The sequence below is a fragment of the Vanessa atalanta genome, chromosome 3 (assembly GCF_905147765.1).
Source record: "Vanessa atalanta chromosome 3, ilVanAtal1.2, whole genome shotgun sequence".
Lineage (NCBI taxonomy): Eukaryota > Metazoa > Arthropoda > Insecta > Lepidoptera > Nymphalidae > Vanessa > Vanessa atalanta.
The window spans coordinates 6,032,105-6,055,594 of NC_061873.1; the positions used below are offsets into that span (position 1 = coordinate 6,032,105).

General features: G+C 31.5%; 1 protein-coding gene across 1 annotated transcript; it reads right to left on the minus strand.

Annotated features, from left to right (window-relative positions):
• Positions 1-286: 286 nt before the first annotated feature.
• LOC125077375 (protein phosphatase PHLPP-like protein) lies at positions 287-23,125 on the minus strand. Its single transcript, XM_047689303.1, has 7 exons — positions 22,284-23,125; positions 21,315-21,505; positions 19,064-19,302; positions 4,361-4,472; positions 3,546-3,668; positions 2,829-2,982; positions 287-2,642 (listed from the first exon to the last, which is right to left on the minus strand). The coding sequence occupies exons 1-7, from the start codon at positions 22,912-22,914 to the stop codon at positions 292-294; spliced, it is 3,801 nt and encodes a 1,266-aa protein (XP_047545259.1). The 5' UTR covers positions 22,915-23,125; the 3' UTR covers positions 287-291.
• Between the last annotated feature and the right edge of the window lie 365 nt (positions 23,126-23,490).

The window sequence follows — 23,490 nt, forward strand, 5'->3', positions numbered from 1 at the left end:
TCTGATTATATTTTAATGACAATTGTAATTAATATTACTCTTTTTTCAAATTAGTCGTTATAATTATATTTAATTTCGATATAAAATTATATGTTTGTGTAATCAAATCGATATTATTGTACATACATTTAATGTAATTATTACTTTAGAATAGCACTTTCATAAGGCCATAGTGATATCATACTTCGTGCAAAAAACTCTAGTCGAAAAATAAATGGTATATTAATAATAACACATAATACGGTAATTACCATGAAGTTTTATTTACAAATTGAACGTTTTTTTTTTAAATTATAGTTCCGTTGTAGCCACTCCCCAATATTGTTGCATGCGGCCTTCGAGGTCTAACGATTCTTGGGATTGAGCTGTTTTTTCTTGAATTACAGCAAAATCGTATTCTAAGTGGTACGGCATAAGTCTTTGCAGGGAACCAAAGTAGGCAGCATTTGGTCCACCATTTGGCACTCTACCTGAGCCATATCTTAATTCTGGTTTCAGTGTGTTACCAAAAGATCTCGCGCTGCCAAAATGTTTTGACAAAAATGGAACTTTGGGCTGCTTTCCTGTTAAATGTAGCTGAGGGCTACTTCCCGACAGCCCTTTAATGTTCCTCAAGCTGTTACCAGTAGTTTTAATACCTTTTGACAAATTATCCAGTTCCTTATCAAATAACATTTGAGTATTTTGCTCTAACATGTACTCCCAACATTTAAATTGCTCGTCTGATGATGGTATATCTTCATTTTTTCGTTGATCTTCTTTATCTTCTTCAACTCTTACTCTAATTGCTCTGGCAACTCCACCACGAGGCCTCCTCTCTGACGCTCTTATATGTGACCTTACGCTAGCATAGTGTTGATGGCTCACTGACTCATTAGAGGGACGATCACTTTGTCCACTGGGAGAAGATCTTTCGCTGCCAGATTTGGGCGGGCTTATAGAATGGCAACATGGTTCTAGTCGAGAACAACAACAATCAGCTCGACACACGGATTTATTTGTGTTGATGGTATTTCGCAATTCTCGCATTAGCAAATCGACATCAGATCGTGCTGTATCAAATCGAATAATTACGACCGATATACAGTCTTCAGTTCCGTAGCTTTGAGCTAAGTCTTGTAATCGTTTTGCTGCTAGAACTGGATTTCTTTCGGCTCTTACTTCAGATACGGCAGCGTCTGTGGTTATATATTTCCAAAACTTGCCATTCCCTAATATTAAAAATTCGTCATCTTCTTTAATAACAGTGTGTATGACATCTGGGTCTGGGACTGTGTTTGGATATCGAGAAGAATAACCTAAGCGTTTATTATTTCCTACTCCTAAACATAACGGGCCACTTCGACGACTTAACACGGCTCTTGTATCACCAACATTGGCTAATCTCATATTATATTTTTTAGTTGTCTGACCAAAGCTATTTTCGGTTGCATTTATTGGAGATAAGTGACATAGTATAAGACAAGCACCATTTCTTTGGCCTTTTTCCTTAAGTTCCCTGTGAGCTGATAAAACAACATATTTCATATATTCATTTACGGTTTCTTTAATTGACTTTTCTTCAAGTACAAGTCCAGGTAAACTCGTTTGCAAAATCTTAGGCACCTCAACACCGGTTTCACCATCAATTATAGCAAACAATCCTTCTTTATTGCAGAATGATGGAAGACGAATTTGTGCACATGTTAACTGCAGTTGTTTGGTTGGACATTCTGAAAATCCAACAACCCAAGGGGTTGCTCCGTTTAACTCTTCATGGAAATTATGTTTTTGAGACATGGAAACGGTATTCTGTCCTGAGACGTCGACAAGACTTAATGGACGTTGGCATTTGTATGCATTAAATTGCGACGGGTCCATTTGTAATTTTTTGTTGCAAGATATATCCAGAAATTTCAATTGTTTTGGTGCTAAAAGCTTAAGATCTATTTTATCTAATTCGTTGTGAGCAATATCAAGTATTTTTATTGAAGCACTGCATGCAAACATAGGAACAGAGCGTAATCTATTAGAATGAGCGCGTATAACTCTGATATTATTTAACTGGGGCAAATTGTCAGGTAGCTTCGTGAGAGAATTTCCGGACAGAATCAACTCCTCAATGTCTGGCCAAAAATTAAAACAGCTTTCAGGTAGACTTGTTAAACAATTATAAGCAATGTGGAGTATCTTGAGGCCACGAAATGTTATGATAACATCTATTACATCATCTGTCAAACAGTTTGCCGTTAAATAAAGACGCTCCAAGCAGTGCGGTGATGCTCCCCGGACACGCGGTAGACGACTTAGTCTATTGTTTGACAGATTCAATATACATAATCTATCGCATATTGAGAAGAAATTTTCTGGGAGCGATTGAATACAATTATCGTGTAAAAGCAGTTCTTTTAAAGGAGATCTCAGACGGGGCATTGATGGGAAATTTATTATTTTATTATGAGCTAAATGTAGATGACTTAGACTAGAGAGTTCGCTGCAAAATAAATGTTCCGGGAGTGATGTTAATTGATTATTACTTGCGTATAATTTTGTCAAGTCTGAACAACCACTTAGCCATTGTGGCAGCGATGACAATTTGTTATATGATACGTCGATCTCCACCAAGTTGATTGGCGGAACCATCGTTGTCAAACTATCCATTTCTGAAATTAAAAAAGATGAATTGGTTCGTAATCGTTTAGTTAATATGCAAGAAAACTATAGGTACTTTTCAACTCTAGGAATATTCAGTAATCGGCGTCACTTTCTTGTATAAATAAATGAAGTGGATGAGTATGATGATGAGATCAATGTACAAAATAAAAATTAAGTTATACTAGTTTTCTTACGATTATATGGGGCGTGTAAAATTCGTAGTGAAGCGCCGTGCAAAGCCAAATGTTGAATGACATTGTGTGCAGCATACAATTCTCGCAGGCCACGTAACGCTGACAGCACTAACACTTCGACAGCGTTGTATGAAACATCCAATGATACCAAATGCTAAAAAAACATGCAAACGATACATTTAAGATTACAATTATATAAAATAGCCAAGAGGAGAATTTAAATTTTACAATATACACACAATATAATGGACAAACATTTTATATGTAATAACAAAATTAATTATTGAGCCAATTTCCACATTGATTTATTAAGAACAATTTGTTGTTGGGCTGGGCGTCAGGTTTTAGTCATACACTTACAAATACCAAATTTCATTAAATTTGTTTCATTAGTTTGGCGGTGAAAAAGCAACAGTAAACTTAGAGTTACTTTAGCATTTATAATATTAGTTAAGATTTTGCATATAGAATATTTTATTTTTTACAGAAGATCTTTTTTACTGAGAAATTTAATTATTCTTATTGTAATTTTAATACCTAAAATATGCAATAAGGCCGTGTAGTTATTTATTGTAACTTTATGTCGGCCATATTGTTTAAGCCCATACATCAGATTACAATAACATTTAACGATGATGACATATCTACATAAAAATATATATTTAAAAATGGTAATTAAACGTTTATACACGGTATAAATTGTAAGGTCTAACTTACTTCATAATTACCAAGGATAATGCTTCCTTTCAATCTATTGTGACGGAGGTCAACGTTTGTTAGTGGCGGCCTGTAATCGCATTTATTATCTTCATTTGGACCCATTTGCTTAGGGTTATTGGACTGAAATTATAAATAAAAGAAATATAAACATAATTATGAAAAAATAGGGTTGTGACAATAGTATTTTTGTGTCGATAAAGGACAAACACACAAGAAGTTTTTAATCATAATTAATATTGTCTATGTGTAGTTATTTATGATATATGAATATAAGATTTTAGTTCGCGAGTATCTAACTAGCAGCAATAATGCGTACAAGTGGTGGTGACGTTTTACCATTAGGGAGGCAATTCGTCAGTCAGAATAATTTATCTTAAGTATTGCCTGTATTAATTATAATAGTACTTAATTTTTAAAATGACTAACTTTGCGTTGTATCCTGGTTGTAAAATTATATTTCTTGCTTACATAATTTGTAATGAAGGTTATTTCTTCCGCAATCTCATTATTTTTCTAACGAAGTAATTTATCATACTGATAACAAGATAAGTTTTATACAGAAAATTTTCGATTGCTACGTATGATAACTACGCAACAAGGGACAAGAATACCATAATTAGTATTCTGGTTTACTTTTCGGTTCTAATTTATAGGAATTTGTGTTGGTTCGTTTGTCTTTTGCGAAGCAACATAGAAGGCAACGGACTTCAATTCTCATCAGAATTTTGCTCAGAAATAATTTCTGAACAGGAAAACATATACCTCTATATTGAGTATTAAAATTATAAAAAAAAGTTAAATATTATACGTACTCCAAAATGCCTTATTAAATTCCGGGCAGCTACGAGCGTGCGCAGTCGAGGCAGACGCAAAACGCAATCGAGTGATGATATTTCGTTGTCGCTTATATTAATCTCCTCTAATCTGAAAATGAAATGAAAAATTCAATCATTTTTCATAAATGACATATATAAAAATATTAATAGATATAAGTAACCTTCTTGTCATTTCAAAAATCTATACATTTAAAACGCCATTTCCGTACAATATCAACGCACAGCTTCAATTATATTAAATAGAGACATATGTACTCGTATTTACAGTAATTTTTATTTTAAGAGGAGCGCTGCAATCTTCCACTTTATCTATTATATCCTTTCAAAGTTTAGTTCAAAGTTTAGTTTGTTGCTTTTTGCTATAGTAAACCAAGAGAAACAAATATTGTCGTATACTATTTTTTGATTAGATAAATGTGTTGCGAGAAACCCTATTTTATTTAATTGCATGTTTCACATGTTTTCGCCTCAATGATCAGTTAGCAGTTTTTGTTATAGTTCAAGTCGATATTACGAACAAATTAAGGTTGAAAGAACAAAAAAATTGATTATACTATAAATATTTATTGCTCGATGTACGAGTATTTATAAATACATTTTTTTTTCTAGTTACACAGAATTCATGAAACTTAAACGCATAATAATTGAATTAATTAATTACGGTAAAAAAAATCTCAGGATTTATGCACGAGTTTCACTTTTGCGTCCATTTTGTGTACTGCCGTTCATATTGATATAATATATTTTTTTGTAATTATAACGAAAGTTACGTGTCTTATTTCGAGATTGATGGAAAAAAACATATTATATAATATTAAAATAAATCTCTATTTTAATCGTCATGCGTCTTACGTCATAAAATATATGTATATCATTTGTTATCAGCAAATGGACTATCAGACTTATTTATAAAGGTTGTTTAGTTAAACGTTGATATCTCTGTTTCTATTATTCTGTCATCATCGAAAAACAAGAAAAGAAGATATTATTAATTAATAAACTAATCACCCCGCAATTAAAACGTTTAGAGCTGTAATTTTTTTATTGTTCATCAAGTTCATAATGGATGTGGATGGATATAGAGGTAGGGGATGACTAAAGAACGATGGATGGATTGTGTGAAATGCTATATGGTTAGAAAGAATGTTACTTGTGAGATGATGTCCGACAGAGAAGTATTGAAGAAGAAGATGCGCCAATCCTAAGTAAAAATTGGGATAATGGCAGGAGGATGATGAATCAAGTTCATAAGGTAAATTATGATGATGATATTATAATGATCATTAACATGATATCCTCGAAAATCAGTCATGTGAGAAACAGTGTCCAAGTTTGTACGCAAGCACTCATACAGTCTCTAATCCTTCAGTTTTAGAGTTCTATAAGAAAGTTTTAAGCTCAATTTATACACATACAATATACATATATAAAAATGGATGCATATATATATATATATATTTATATATATATCAGTATAAGATTGATAGACCATGAAATTTGGCTCATATATGTATTTATTCATATAGGTGGCTTTTTATGCTAACACCTGTTTTAACCAGGTCAGTCAGATGCGTTGCAGGATATATAGTTTTATATAGTTTAACTGATCACCATGACTTTTGTCATATATATACGGACAGCGTCTTGTCTATGTATATAACGTAATATGTGATTTGGAAATGTTTTCTAATTATACATTGTCTTCGAAAGTGAAGAAAATAATTATAAGCAACTAGGAAATAAATACTTAGCTTTATAACTTTGACAATTTTTTTGGCGCTATTAGAACACTTTACAAAACGAGAAAGAAACCCGTTTAAGTATTTATTTAGTTTGATGTATTACAATAGATAGGTATGACGACGAATGTATTAATTGTATCATAATTATCAAAAGTATAATAACTATTATATATAAAAATGTTTTGGTTCGCATTCAACGTATTTTTTTTTAATAGTATCGTTCATCGATTATGTTGACACTTTGTGGTGTGTTGTCGGCACGTGTAGACTGTAGGATATAATATAATGAACAATAGCAGTCGTGAGATTTGTAAAAAAGAGACCCGAAAACAATCTAAAAAAAAAATTAAAATGGGCAAAGCATGCCGGCCATTAACTAGTGATTAACTGTTTAACATGTCAGAATAATTATTATCAATTAGCTACAATTCTTAGTACAAATAGTACTAAGAAGCCGGTACTTTAATAAAAAATATGATGTGGTCACCCCACAATAAAATATGCTTCTTTCGACGATGCGTCGCGAAATATTATGAGCTTACATTTGCGTAGAATAGAATTGGCAAATTGTATGACACTTTAGTTTATATCTCGTAGCTTATGCTCTAATATAAATAAAATTTTATGTAATAAAAGCTGCGTTCAACACGAAAACTTTTTGTATGAAAACATCACAAGAGTAACATTGTTTTCATAATTATGTTTTTTTTTTTTTAAATATATATTGACCTGTTTTATAACTTGTACAGTTATAAAAAAATATATATATAATTTTACCTTACAGTAATTAAACAAAAGTATTTTCATTTGCACATGTCCGGATGAGACTGCCGTTAAATAATGTAAAAAAATAATCTTTCCTTTATACAAATCTTGCGAAACTACCGCATCGTACAATAATTACATGTGCTCATTGTTGCTTTACGGTAAAAAGTGCATATTTTCTATCAATTTACTTCAAAAACTAAATTAAATTAATTGTATTATTTATTACACAACAAGCTACTGTTCTATTATTAATCCATAGCTTGACTTTTTACGTAAGATTTATAAAAGTAACGTTGTTATTATTACTAAGAGTTGTTATTAATATTATTAAAAATACCATTATGTATAGTTATGTGATATATAATAAAATATTTTCTAATTCGAAAATCAATATTAATATGTAAAGGAATTTGAGATGAGTCAGGCATCTTCAATTTTATAACAGTATCCATATTATAAAAATGACAAATTATTCCTTTTAGACAACAGTAAAAATATTGTTTTAATTTGTTTTACTCGTAATTTTATCTGCTCCGTCTCATATTTCCCATTTTTATATGATGAAGGACAGGGTTAAATAATTTCAAATAAGGCGATGAAACTGCGGCCCAATAATCGTGTCAAAATTGTTTTAAAGCCGAACTAAAACCATACTCACATTACTATTAACTCAATAACAACATACTTTTTTTTTATTAATCAATTTTTTTAAGCTTTGTTTTAGTGAGATTACGTACGTAAATTTTTGGCCCACAAGACCACGTAGCGTGACTAACTATAAATTTTCTAAGTTACAGTAATACAATCTAAAATAATAAAATTCCGTTCTAAAACCATCATGTAGGTTGTCACCTAGGCCTAAAACGTTCTAAATTTCCATTTAAATCATGAAATAAATCATTTTAATTTATCTAATCAATTGCTTATATAAAATTGGTAATATTAATTGGCATTTCCGATATAACTTACCCGGATTTAAAGTCACCATTACACTTTCATAAAACAGATCCAAATTTTAGTGAGCCATAATAATATCAATAAAGCACATTATTACGAAAAAAAAATGACCGCGTGTTTATGTCCGAGTTCGGTACGTATGACCATTACAAAGAATATATTCTTACTGACCATAGTAGATTCGCGCCCCGCTGCTTGTCTTTCGTGCATAACAGACACAAGACATTCTAACACTAGTCACAGCTAAAATGTGATTATTAAAATACTTAATTACTTACATAGTGTATATATTTTTTGTCTGGATATAACTATAATTATTTAATCTGTCTTGAAATTAAGCAAACGATACATGTAACAAAAAGACAATTTTATTCCAATTGAAAAAATTATCGAATTTTTTAATAGATTAAATATTATATTTTAGTTATATATAATAGCGTAAGTCAATTTTTGTCCCAGTGACTATGGGACGATAGCTGCATATAAAAAATTGGTTTTAGTCTCATTTTGAAGAGCTCCAGACGTAGATGTGTAGAAAATTAAAAAGGATTCTTGATTGCAATTTACTAAATTGTTACGATTTAATAAAGAATTCATTTTAGATGATGGAATAATGTTCCTGGCCGGCTACAGAGCGGTACTACGGTTGTATAAGAAAAAAAATGTGAAAACTTAAACATTCTACCCGAACTAATGTATACATTCAAAATCATTTAAAAGAGCTGTCATAATTATGGCGCCAAATGTAGATAAATGACATGCAGTTTACAATGAAATCAAAACAAAACTTGTTATACCTAAAACATCTTTTGAATAAAAACAAAATTTTTGGGGGGGTCCCCACTAGTGTTCTGTTAAATAGTGCGACTGCCTTGTCTTATCGTGTCTTGTGTTTGTGCTACCTATCACTGTTTGGCAATAAAACCTAGACGAAATGGACTCCACCGATGTTACAATACACACGCATTATTGTATTTCTTATCTACTAAAAAATCTATGCAATCGTTCAGCTTTTCACTCTCGATTTCCTCTTTCGACAGAACTTCCTTTGTTCTTGTGGGTATGTTTTTAATAGCAATATGGGGATACAATTATCCATTTTATTTGCATAAATGCTTCAGTTCTAGAGGGTTTACTCGTACGATATGAGTGTATAACAGTCTATGTAGAAGGTGGATAATTTTATTTTTTTGTATTTAATTTATATAATATAGTAGTTAGACGAGTAAATTTGTAAGCAAATGTGCTTCTGGTAAGTGGTCACCAATTACCATCGCTCATAGAGACTAGCATAGTAAGAATTCTAAACGGTTTTTACACCGTCGAAGAGCCAACTGCAACCCGACACTGACCTTTCATACCAGAAGATGTATTTAAGTATATATATAAGTAAGAATGACTGTATAATAATAACCAATAAACGGATAGAATCCACCTAAGAGGGTCACAAAACCGTTCAGTTTCCTATTACACTATGGTCAATGTATAATTATATCATTAGCATTTTTTTAGCATTAGCAGCCTGTAAATTTTCCCACTGCTGGGCTAAAGGCCTCCTCTCCCTTTGAGGAGAAGGTTTGGAGCATATTCCATACATCTAAATTGGATGGTGGGGGTGTATTAATAGCAGTCACAAAAAAAATTAATAGCTACCGCATGACCACTTGGGAAACTAAAATTGAGGATCTATGGGTTAATATATTAATAGGAAATTCTACTATATCATTATGTGCAATATATATTCCATCGCCCCTAAAATGTGAAACTCTAGATGTTTTCCTTCAAAACGTAGAAAAAGTGGTTATTAAACAAAGTTTTACACTAATAATTGGTGATTTTAATATTCCATCCATACAATGGGCTTGTGAAGAAGACAATTCAAAAAAATTTACAGTATTAAGAACGAATTTTATGGCTAATGCTTTAGTAAAGGATTTCATGGATTTGACAAACCTTTCCCAGGTTAACGGTATTAAAAATAACTATGGAAAAATTTTGGATTTGGTTTTCACTAACATGACGAACATTAATGTGCAAGACAGTGATACATATATGTGTTCTATTGACAAATATCACCCTCCCTTGGAATTTATTATTGAAATTAATGATTCGACTGAAATTTTAATAACACCTAATAAAAAAATTAAATATGCTTATTTTAATGCTGACTATGAAGTCATTAAAGAAAAACTAGGTCACATAAATTGGGAAAGAATATTTATTAATTGTAACAATATCGATGATATGGTCACAATATTCTATGAGGAATTAAGAAAAATTATAGAACTCTATGTTCCAAAAAAGGTTGTTAAAAATCAAACTAAATATCCAGTGTGGTATTCGCGTCAACTTATAAGGAGACTAAAAGAAAAAAACAAATATAGACTATTAAGCAAAAAGTATGGTAACCCACTAGATGAAATTGAATTTAAATTACTTAGGGACAGGTGTAGGGATATTATTGATACGGACTATAAGAGATATATTGAAAACATAGAAAATAACATTAAAACAAATCCAAAGTTCTTTTACTCTTATCAAAAGAATCTTCGAAACCAAAAATGTGACTACCCAGCCTTGATGACAATGGATAATTGTAATTATAGTGATGGGAAAAGTATTTGTGACCAATTTGCCAAACATTTTTCAAGTATTTATAGTAATTACGATTCTACGCATAGCGAAACCTCAACTTTAATAAATAATTCAAGTCAATATTCACAAATAACTAAAATAATTATTAATAAGAACGAAATATTAAATAAACTAAAATCAATAAATGTCAATAAAGGTACAGGTCCAGATAATGTTCCTCCAATTTTTGTTAAACAGTGTGCATCAGCTTTGGTAGATCCACTTTCAATAATTTATCAAAATTCAATAGATGAAGGCAAATTTCCAAGTTTGTGGAAAAAGGCGCGGGTAGTCCCGATTTTTAAAAGTGGGGACAGAAAAGATATAAAAAACTATAGACCCGTGTCAATTCTATCTATATTTTCCAAAATATTTGAGTCATTACTATCTCCTTTTTTAACTTGGCCAATGAAATCACTAATAACACATCATCAACACGGTTTTATTAAAAACAGGTCCACAATGTCTAATTTGGCCACATTTGTTAATAGTATTTCTAAATCTATGGATAATAATTATCAGGTTGACTGTATCTATACCGATTTGGCTAAAGCATTCGATGTCGTGGATCACAATATTTTAATGAACAAACTTCACAGATATGGATTTAATGGAAACCTGCTTACACTTTTGCATAATTACCTACAAGAAAGGGAAATGAATGTGGTCATGGGTGGATATGAATCATATACGTTTTTGGCAACTTCTGGAGTTCCCCAAGGTTCTTGTCTGGGTCCCATATTATTTGGTATTTTTATAAACGATGTGGAAAATTGTTTTCATCACAGTAAAATTCAACTTTATGCAGATGACCTGAAAATTTATAGGAATATAAATAGTTTACAGGATTCGGAATTGCTACAGTTAGACTTAGACAGATTTGCAAAGTGGTGTAGGGAAAACCATATGAATTTAAATCAAAACAAATGTTACATCTTAACGTTCAGCAGAAAAACATCCAATATTATTTATGACTACAAGACAAATAAATCAAATTTAAATAGAGTTAACCAAATAAAAGATTTAGGTATAACTGTTGACTCTAAAATGAGCTTTATCCCACATATAGACGAACTGGCCAGTAAATCATTAAAAATATTAGGATTCATAAAAAGAAGTACAAAAGCCTTTAAAAAACCAGATTCTATAATAACATTATTTAATTCGTTTATAAGAAGTAAATTAGAATATTGCTCCGTAGCATGGAGTCCCTTTTATCAAGTTCATATAGACAGGATAGAGAGAATTCAAAAGAAAATGCTAAAATTTGTTAGGTTCAAAGATAGAAACATGATTATGCTTAATAATTATGATGCTTTATTAAAACATTACAATATGATAACGCTTAAAAATCGTAGAGATATGCTGGACTTATGCTTTTTACATAAAATAACATCAGGTAACATTGATTGTCCTCAATTATTAAAAGAATTTAAAATAGTAGTACCGAGACCTAACGCGAGGCATACAAATACACCAACTTTCAAATGTCGGTTTGCGAGAACAAATTTAGGAATAACGGCACCTTTAAATAGGGCTTTTAGAACTTATAATAAAATTTCTAAAAAAGTTGGTATTGATATATATAACGATAATCTAAAATCTTATAAAACAAAAATAAAAAATAATTTTAAACTTTTAACGTAATATACTTATTATAAAAATATCTGCGGAATAGTCCATATACCTTTTACAAAAGAGTTATATTTTTTTCTATATTATTTTATGGTTTTCATTGTTTATTATTTTATAATTTTTTTTTTTTTGTGTTTTAAACTAGCTATTTCGTTGTTTAAATTTTTTATCTCTACTTATTTTTCAATTCGAAGCTTAGATTGGTTTAAACTTTATTAGATAGGCATAGTGTTGTGTTGTTAATTTTTAATTTATATATTTGTAAACATGGAGTGAGAGTGTGAGAAAAGTTTATTTTTTTTATGTTTTTATTAAAGTGCATGCTGAGTTAGCCTATAATTGTAATGTACTTTGTAGCTACATATTCTATATTGTAAAACTTTTACTGTTAAAAAAATTTTAGATCATTGTACATTATGTTGGCTTCCTATGAAATAAATAAATAAATTCCACCACGCTGCTCCAATGCGGGTTGGCGGAATACACATGTGGCAGAATTTCGTTGAAATTAAACACATGCAGGTTTCCTCACGATGTTTTCCTTCACCGCTGAGCACGAGATGAATTATAAACACAAATTAAGCACATGAAAATTCAGTGGTGCCTGCCTGGGTTTGAACCCGAAATCATCGGTTAAGATGCACGCGTTCTAACCACTGGGCCATCTCGACTCTTTTTAATTATATGTGATATATATATAATTATATGACATTGCTTCTTTTCGTATTTCATCAATTTCTTAGTAACTTCCTTCCTTCTTGTCATTGCATCGATGAATCTTCAGGGTGTGTAGTTAAATTATAAAGTTAGACAAAAACTTGTAAGGAAAAGTTGTTTCTAGAATCGCGAATGCAGCAACTTATCTGATCGGCACGCAATTAATTATTCACGGAACTAAAGAATGAGCGGAAACGGTAGATACAAAATAATTCCCTCCGAAGCCATACGCGATTCACGGCTGCTGTCTGATAACATCAAATTATTTAATGTTAATTAGGCATTTAGCTACGATGCACAGCATACCTAGGAAATAATTATTTCTTATATATTAAGCGTGGTCATACCAAACGTCGTGTATTCCCTTTGCCAGTAAAATATAAGCTGATGATTGATATCGTTCTGACCGATTTCCGCCACGACAGCTAATCTCACGGGAGACCAGCCAAATACGCCAAAGATAAATACCATGGAATGGTAAATACGACACAATCGGATAGAGTTTAGACGCAGGCCTAACGGCTTTGCGTTCTTTCCGAGGCACGGGAGTGTACACATCCAACTCCCAGACTCGTCCAGGTTGTTACTGAGAATTTTTCAATAGAAAAACTCAACAATCTTTTATCGGCCCGACCTCGGGTTCGAACCCAACTCAGGACCTTAGGATCTGCGGTCTTATATCTATTCTCTAGATCAACGAGGCAGCAAATATAAGTATAACAGCATTGAATTTGAAATTTGGTAATGACAATGTAAGTTACGTTAAGCAATGTCCGTTTGCAGAGTGAATACGTCTATTGAACGGAAGATGAACTAACTTTGAAATAACGAAAAAATTACGATAAAAATCTTACTAACGAATAATACAATTATGCCCACTTACAATAAATGTTCTTAATACGGGTAAAATAAATAGGACGATGATTTTTTTTAAATCCATACTGTGCTAATACAAGTTTATGTCAACTGTTATTTTTTGAAGGATAGCACGAGTTCTGATCAACTGAAAGATCGCAGAACGTCTCAACGGCCGGACTTTAATTACAAAATTAATGGACTGGTGGGTCACCTTTTATCAGTCGAATAAACTTTTAGGTTTCTACCATTGATTAAAAAAGTGGAAGACAAAGCGATTATAATATTTAACTTACAGATTTTAGAGACCGAATTAAGGTAGTCGCCGAAATGTCTGTCTAAACACGAAACGAAATCGCATTTTCCATAGATATATTTTGTTATTCAATAATTATATTAACAAAACGCATACAAAGTTCTATAATACTATATTAAATAACACAAGTAACAAACATTTTAACAACGCTTACCTTCAACAACTTGCAAAACTAAACTAACATTATCGATCGTAAAAAGAAGTATCATATAACTAATTATGAACTAGTAGTTATCAATCATCGAAGTTTTCATTTTTATCACGCAATACGATACACGTTTATTTGATAAATATATAAACAAGGCCGTTAGTTAATAGGGGTTGCGCGTAAAGTGAACGTAAGCGGCATGCTTCGACGCGTCGATGTAGATATGCCCTCAGAACAAAGGATTACTACAAATGCCATAGGTACATAAAATATTATTTATTTAATCTAATATCAAAAGCAATTATGTATCCATACAATTCCGAAGCGATAATGTTTCCAATATTTAAACTATGTCATTATCAATTTAATGACTATATTGAAACCAATTTACTATCAAAAATTGTAATTTTTCTTTCGTGTTTTTTATAAATCGTAGTGGCATATATTAACGTTATTATTCTTATTATAATATTAAAATTGTTATTATAAGAATAATCATTCAATCATCATCATTCAATCATTTTTTTTAAATATAATATTATTATTATGTTTAAAAAAAATGACTCGATACGAAAAATATAATATGTTTTATCGCGTGTGTTTGTAGCCTGCACAAAACCTATGACTACGTAAAGCGTTTCTATTCAAAGTATAATGTATTTTATCGAAAAAATATTTTAACACGCGAGGGAGAAATTATATTTAAAATTTCTAGTAATTACTATTTAATTAATTATTATTATGTGTGATAAAAAAGAAAACATTATAAAAACTATAATTTAGAGCAATGTTTTATAATTGATTTTAGATAATTTAATTCGACGTTTATTTAATTGAGGAATGGTTCATTATTATCACACTACGCTTCTTGTTTATCAAATTAGATATTATGATAATTGCATAGACTAAATAAATAAGTTTAATAGGAACAAGCTTCATAAACTCATTGTGCTAATTCCTTACAAGAACATGTTTGTTAGGTGTCATTTCTAGTTATCTCTATATTCTGCGGCACGCCCAGTCAGCGCTCGTATAACGTGCACTCGCTTAAAATTGGCACACAACGGAAACGTACCCACTTACCATCTTATAACTGTTAGCTTAATAGATATAATAATGACACAAGTTTTTTCTCACTGACATACATATGCGTTTATAAATGCTGTGATTACCTTTTGAACTTTGATTTCAACTGAAAGATAAAAGTTATTACCATTTTTAAATAAAATATTAAAAAATAATTTGCTTTGAACTTATTTTTGTCGGACTTAAAGAAGTTACTAAAAAAAATATCAAAATAAACTAAAACATTATCAAATTGTAAAATGTTATCAAAGTTAGCAATCTATTATCAACACATCAAAACCCAATCACAAGAGGACTTAAGAATCACTAATATATTATGTAAATCTGAGGTTTGTTTCTATTCTTTCTTCAATTAAATTGGGCATTACACCATAGAGTAGGTAAATAAATTAGTCTTTCAACCACATTATCATTGAACAATAAAAATCTGAATTAATAATAATTGTAAAATGACGAATTAGTATTGATTACGACTAATACTATAAATTCGAAACTCTGTCTGTATATTTGTTACCTAGTCACTATGAAACTACTGAACCAATCTTAAAGACATTTGACATTAAGGACTTACGTGGGCTTAAAACATCGATTTTTACGAAAAAAAACTGTAGCGAATGGAGTCGCGAAGAACAGTTACTAATTAATAAGTAAGTAGCTACTAATAACAACAAATAACATTACTTAAAGAATTTTTTCTATAAGTAAGTTTATTTGTTGTCGTTAGTTATCGTATTCATTCATAAATATATTAAATCTCGACACTAAATTACGTCTACGGTAATATCAGATCTCATATATTCATGCACGGTGAATATTAGACATAACAAAAAGTATATTCCAATATTTACCGCGCCATATTTCTCTAAGCAAAAGCAACTTATGTTTGATACTGAGATGCAGAGCGCCACGGTCCGTCAGCGAAGCGTTAAGAAATAGACCCGTAATGGAAAATGTACATACAGTGATCTAACGTAGTCGAATTATTGTTCAGATATTTAAAAAATCTTTTATCAGTAGTAAATTACACATCTGATATGTGTAATTTACGACTGATAAAAGATATTTTATATTATTTAAGTTTCTAATTATAGTTATTATAGTTTATGGTGTCAAGTAAAAAAGGCGTACAAACATAATAATAAAAACAAACAAACACGACCAGCTGTACAAAATTAAAAACGATTTGATATCAAAGTGGTCTATATTTTTTCAGTTGGTACGGTTTGAACTATTTGGTAGAATTTTGTTATTAAATGTTTGTATGTAAATCCGGATTTAAGATTAAGCTTTAAACAATGAATGAGACAACGACATTACTGGAATTTAAGTCATATTATATCTAGTTTCTGATTTTCCATAACACAAGTGCTTTAGCTACTTACATTGGGATCAGAGTAATGTATGTGATGTTGTCCAATATTTATTTATTTATTTATAGTTAGTGACGCAGTGATGGTGAAACGAAGATGTTTATTTTTTTGCAGTGCTAATATCTACAGGCGAAGGTATCCTTACTATGAGTTAATTTTATTGCTTGCTATTTATTTATAAAACAATATTTTTAACTCTGTATGGATAGCACACGACTTATTTAAATCAAATAATGAACTAATTTAGCATAAGTACGTAAGCGTTTATTTTTGTGCAATAAATCTCGTATGCTCATATCTTGTATTATACTATGTACTGTTTGGTGTATGAAAGAGTGAATAGATACATACAATAGGATATAAAGTAACACAATACTAAGGAAATTTTTAGCTTATTTATGTAGATTATTATTTTTCGATTTTTGTTAAGATTGTCTTATTCAATTGATATACGCAATTCGCGATGATCTTGCTCTCTCGCCTAATAAATCTATAAAAGGATCTATGAAGTGTGACACCTCTATGAAATTACAGGGCACATGGGATATGGAGTTCCTATTATTATCAGTAAAGTCCGAACCAACGAGGTCAAGTACGTATAACTTCTCGTAAACCATGAATTCTTTAAATTTCCGAGAAAGAGCTTCCGGAATACCATGGCTTAATTCAATTGGTCTTTATTTAAATAAATTGGCAATGAAACTATTAAAAAAAATAACACATAAGCACACATAAAGTAAGACAGATTATATAAAAGGTTTAAGTACTTAATTAAATATAAATTCACTTTAAATTTATTTAAATTAATGAGATTAATCATTCATTAATATTCCGCCAACCCGCATTGGAGCAGCGTGGTGGAATATGCTCCAAACCTTCTCCTCAAAGGGAGAGGAGGCCTTTATCCCAGCAGTGGGACATTTACGGGCTGCTAATGCTAATGAGATTAATAGACTTAACAATGTTTAACCAATTGCGGTGATAAGGTGTATGGACAGGCAGGCTAAAGTCTGCTAGGTTTGGCTACATATTTATAAACCAGTTTGGGTATTATATTCATGGCTGCTTTGCAATAATAAAGATAAAAACTCTAACTTTCTCCAATAAAAATGTATTGTAAAATTTAAACTATGTACAATTTTATTTCAAATAGGTATTTTTATAATAAATAGCGTATTTATATCATATAATTTATTAAGAGATCATCATCAACCAGTGCCGATATTACCTTATGTACAAAGATAAAATATTATATTAACTGAAAAATAGTTTATAAATAATTTATTGTATTTCTTCACAGTGGTTATTTCTACGGGGAAGTAAAAGTCTTATTTAGTTTCTTGTTAAGTATTTCGTTGTGTGCGTTTTATATTAAATTGCTTTCTAATAGAATAAAATTATTTGACTCGTTTTTTTGTTGATTACGTAAATTTATTTGTTTTTAAAGTTTATTGCACTTGTAAGGTAAATTTTTTACTGAAGCGTAGGATAGTTATTTTATTATAAAACTGGAAAACGTGGTAGAAAATTATGTTTTTCATGAATATATTCCAGAATACATTTTTACAGATAATTAATTATAATAATTGAAAATAGATAGTCTTAGATTGCCTACCGTAATCGGTATAGAAAAAAAAAACTTAAGGGAATTATGGTCGTGTAAAAGTCATGTAATAATCATAATATATCTTTAAAAGAAACTAAAAAATAAATAATTTCGCTTTGAATGCTCAAAAAAAATGTACTTTTTACCCTACCAAATGGTAAAAAGCCTAATTATAATATAACATAAAAAGGTGACTGTCTTAATGTAGCCGAAACTACGGAGGAGTTACGGTGGGTTCAGTGGAGTCTTCATTTATCGTCCTTAACAGCAAGAATCAGCTCCGCAGCATACGCGTTTAGAAAAGTTAGTTACATTGTATTATGACATATGGCATATATTTCCGGGGTAACGCTACATACATTGAATCTGTTTTTATTTTACAAAAGAGAGCAGTTTGGTCGATTTATAATCTTGGAGCTAGAGACTCCCATCGGAATGTTTTTAACAAAGTAGGAATACACACTATTCCGTCACAATATATTTACAACAATATTATTTATATTCACAGTGACATTGATCGCTTTGATAGAATCTGTTATAATTATTGTATATACGTCTCGCGTAAGGATAAGCTTATAACGCCAAGTTTTCGACTCCGTAAAGTCAATAAATCCTTATTAGGGCAAATCTACAATCAAATTCCGCTGAATAACTGCTGAGTTTCTTGCCGATTCTTCGCGTTAGAATCTATATTCCGAACCGGTATTAACTTCGCTTAATACAGTTTTGTAAAATTACAGTTCAAAATTGCGTGTCAAAGCCTACTTGAATAAAATATATTTTAATTTTGATTTCAAACTAAAACTAGGTGATAGGATTTAACATAGAAATATGTAAGTACTTACTGTGTCAGCTGACATAATTCTTTAGGCAGTTCAGTGATCTTATTGTCTGTAATATCTAGATGTGTAAGGGATTGCAGGGTGCTCGTTTGCGGTGGCAGCGCGGGTAGAGCGTTGCCGCGCATGCGCAGAACCCGTACCGCAAAGCCGTCGGATGCATGCTGCGCAAGGGCTGTAGGCAGGCAGGAACGACCGCCTCCACTTAGATCCAAGACGTTTGGCGGTTGTGAACTTTGCGTACCCTGATGATGATGATATGATAATGTTTATAAAGCCAGCCATAATGCCAAAGTTCTTTTTTTAGAATCATTTTGGAAAAATACCTAATGCAGAGTGCATTAGACCAAGAATGTATAAAAACTCTATATTATGGTACAAAACTCAGATGACACAATGGATTGAATAGGTTGTTCTGAAAGACGACATTTCAAATAAAGCAAAGAAAATTGATCTGTCAAGTTCTTAATTTGTGTTTAATTTTCATTACGTAAAGGAAAACATCGTGAGGAAATTTCCATATTTTATCCGTAGCGGAGTAACATGGTCGTATGAGATCTTAACCTTCTCTTTAATCAGTATAATTTAATTGGCTACCCTAAAAAACATATGTTTATAAAAATAGAAAATCTCAATCTCAGACAATATTAGGTTAATTCGAATTTAGTTTATGTTAACTTGTAGATATCGAAATTCCGCCAAAGGTAACTAATTCAAATTAAATATCTAGCATTAACGACTTGTATTGGAATCAAATTTAAAATAAGTATTTGAAAACCTACCGAGTTTTCACATATTTCTTTATAAGTTGTCGGCTCTAAACTGTCCAAGAATATATCATCAGCAGTCTGTTGCGAAAACACATCTAAGCTATCAATCTCCTGCTCGTCACACTTCATCGTTTTATGTTCGACCATTCCAGATAGTTTTGGAACAACTTAATCCACTAATACGATTAATTAGTCTAAGTGTTTAATTAAACGTCAACACTGCACTTTTATTTATTAATGTTTTTGAACACAACAACAACATTAACAAACCTATAATGGTTAATTTATGCTTATCGTGAAGTATTTATTGCTCGGAAAATGAATTAAATCAGATTCTGAGCTTTACGTTTTGAACTCAAATCGTTACTACCGCGGCCGACGAACCCGAGCAATGGTATGCTTAAAGACTACGAAACAATTTCTAACAAATCATTCAGTATTCCACTCACGAATGTATTCACTTGATAAACGACATTTAAGTGTCCTTGCACATCGCCTTTGGCAATATACCTAATCTTAAATTTTAAAAAAGAATCGTCACTTTTTTAACTTGAAATATTTATGTGCTTATTTTTTAGTGTCGTAAAATTCGATATTACAAATTATTACATTTTTAAATGTCAAAGAGCGCGTCAAAGGTTCTGCTCAGCACGGTTTTGACTGACAAAGATGCTCGCCCGTTAGGCGTTCAGGATACGTGGAGCGTGACAATTCGTAGGGCGGTGCATGCATTTTCTAATTAATTCAATTTATATATATATACATATTTCTTAAAATATTAATTGAATATTTATGGTAGAGAAATTCGCTCTGAGGTCATTATCATATCAAATTAAAATGGTAAAAAAATAATATAAAAACGGTAATTAACGCATTCATAATAATTATATAAAATATAACAGGTGAAAGTGAACTAAAGAGATTACAATAGCATTTACGTAATACATGAATGAAGAGTAAATTATATGTCAACACTGTTTTATATCAAATGGCAAAATAAAAACGCTGTTGTACAATTCATAATATTTTAATTTTTCATGTAAATGAAAAATACGCAACCCTAGTCTCAATAAAAATTACACATTGGAATGTCAAAAAGTTATCTAAGTGAAAAGATTTCTAACAATTTGCCGCTGTTCTGAATGGATCGTTAGTTTGCGAAGTGTACCGGAATCGAATCCTAATCCGTTTAAAGTTTACGTAGATTTCAAATGTCAGTGATGTACTATTTTAGAGATACGTCGAGGATTATTTATGAATTTTAATGCCTGTAAACGGCTCTTTTCAAATTCTACAAGCTTGCAACTTCAAATCGTAATTCTGTTAATAGTTTATTTGCGACGTCAGTACAAAATTTTCGAAGGAACCCAATAGTCAATTATTATTTTCACAATAAGCTTATTTAAATTCAGTTTCACTCGTCATTAAAAACTATATATAATAATTCAAATGAATAGACGCAAAATTTCGTCTTAATAATGACATACCTCTTTTAACCAGCAAAACCACATATTTCGCTCCCAGATTGTATTGAATCCAAGAAAGAGATGATTCAGACCAGAGTCTAGTAAACTATTGCCTGAACATCGTGGTTTCACGCAAAGAACCAGCCTCTGTGCCTTTGGTTGACAGAGCTCGATGCTACCTCCACTCAGCTCTAGCGAATCCCATGATACACCTTAAAGAAAAATAAAGCCATGTCAATTATAAATAACGCGCGTAAAATAATTGTTCTAGTGGAGGTTGTATATATAAATATAAAGATAACATTAAAAACTCAGTTCACTCATTATTTCAGTAACAAGATTCTTAGTAATAAATGGAAATAAAATACGTAACTTCGTAGGCTCCGTACAGTAAAATTATAATTTATATGTGCACTCAACAGACAAACAAACTATATTTTGGCCTTTGTTTTGATACAAAAATCATCCTTGAATAAATGATAACGAATATTCACGAGTACAATAACAACAAACAATGATATGGTCTATTTTAATTGTTGTTACTATTTTATGTCTTTTTTGAATGTTAAACAAATATTATTATGATATTGTACCGACTGTGACTAGGTACACTTGAATGACAAAATGTAACGAATGATGTAACTACAACATACAATAACATATCGACCGATTTTTCTCATCCATATAAATATTCTATGTTACATAATACGAATGTAAATTTTATACTCTAGATTTTAACTAATAACATTAATCCTTATACATACAAAATATGAAGCTAAAAAGCTTGAAAAATTACGTCAGCTTCTTAAATGACGTCTTTGCCGCCCCGGGCCTCTGATGGGCTTTGTCCCCCACTGATGGTTACTGTACCAAGCTTTAAAATTATATTAAATTAAATATTATCTTTTCAATATCTATTTGATTTACTATTTGCATGTTATTTACTCGTATGAATAAAAAATATCTACATAAATAAAAACAAAAGCATACCTAATGTGTGAAGCTGCGACCCAATGATGTGAGCAACCCTCGGTTTCCATTGTGGAAATACGTGTCCTTTCAGCACATAAACCGTGCCTGAACGAAGAACTCCACCGGACCGGCTGGCTGGACCCGCACACCATCGTAGAGAATGACGTAATTCCGGATCTACTGCAAGCCTCAATCGTCTTGCCTCAGACGTCCAACCACTTTTCGCTAGAAATTGCTCTTGAATCCGTAATGGAAATTCCGTTAATTCCAACCGTCGAGAATTTTCCCCGCCAATTTGTAACCACAACGTCAACTCTTCATTGAAACCGAGCTTCTTGTTGACATCTTCGACTGTAGTGTTGGGGGAAACTTTTATCAGTTTACTGGAGGCATCGACTGAAAAGGGTTCGAGACCGTCGAAAACACGTATCCAGGTGAAGTCGGAGCGCGGTTTGAAACCTCGTGTGGAGGCAAGTCTGCGAAGCGATTTGCGGGGCACTGGAGGCGATGAGGCATGCAAGCCGTCGTCACAGACCATGGCGCGGCAGATGGACGAAAGGCACGGAGGCCGACGGCGCAATGCCCGTGCGCCGGACGAAGTACGCTGTTGCATTACAATTGGGTCGACTGTGGTGGGGGTGGGAAACATGTCGCTCGGTCAGTCGGGAATACGACATGCATACATGCAAATGGTAATTTGGCCATAGAATGTTGAATATTTCATTATATACAAGTACACATGAAAATAGCGACGAAATTGATTTTACCTTTGTTTAGTAAGGAGATATTTGTCCCATTTTTCTAGAAAAGTAATTCTAAAATATAATAAATTTACTAATAAAATGGGATAAGAGACCGTCGCTCGTAATGCTTGGTTCCGCACCAACAATCACCCCACCTGCTGACTCACCTGTTGTGTTCGAGAACCATGGACCCTTCTCTTCAAAGAAAACATGTGTTGTATACAATAATAATATGTATTAAACTAAAATAACATTTACGTTTATGATAAGTTTCACATATGAAAATCACATCAAAATATAGGTATATGGTCAGAATAAGCCGTGCGAGTCGGCGGGGCAATGAACATTTATAAATGCCTTAAGTTAAGGTAAGGACTATATCATTTAAAAATAAGTAATAAGTTAATTTAAAAAACTGAAACACATATGATGTGTATCATTTCGCTTTGAACTTTATCGTGTAAAAAATAGTGTAAATTTTT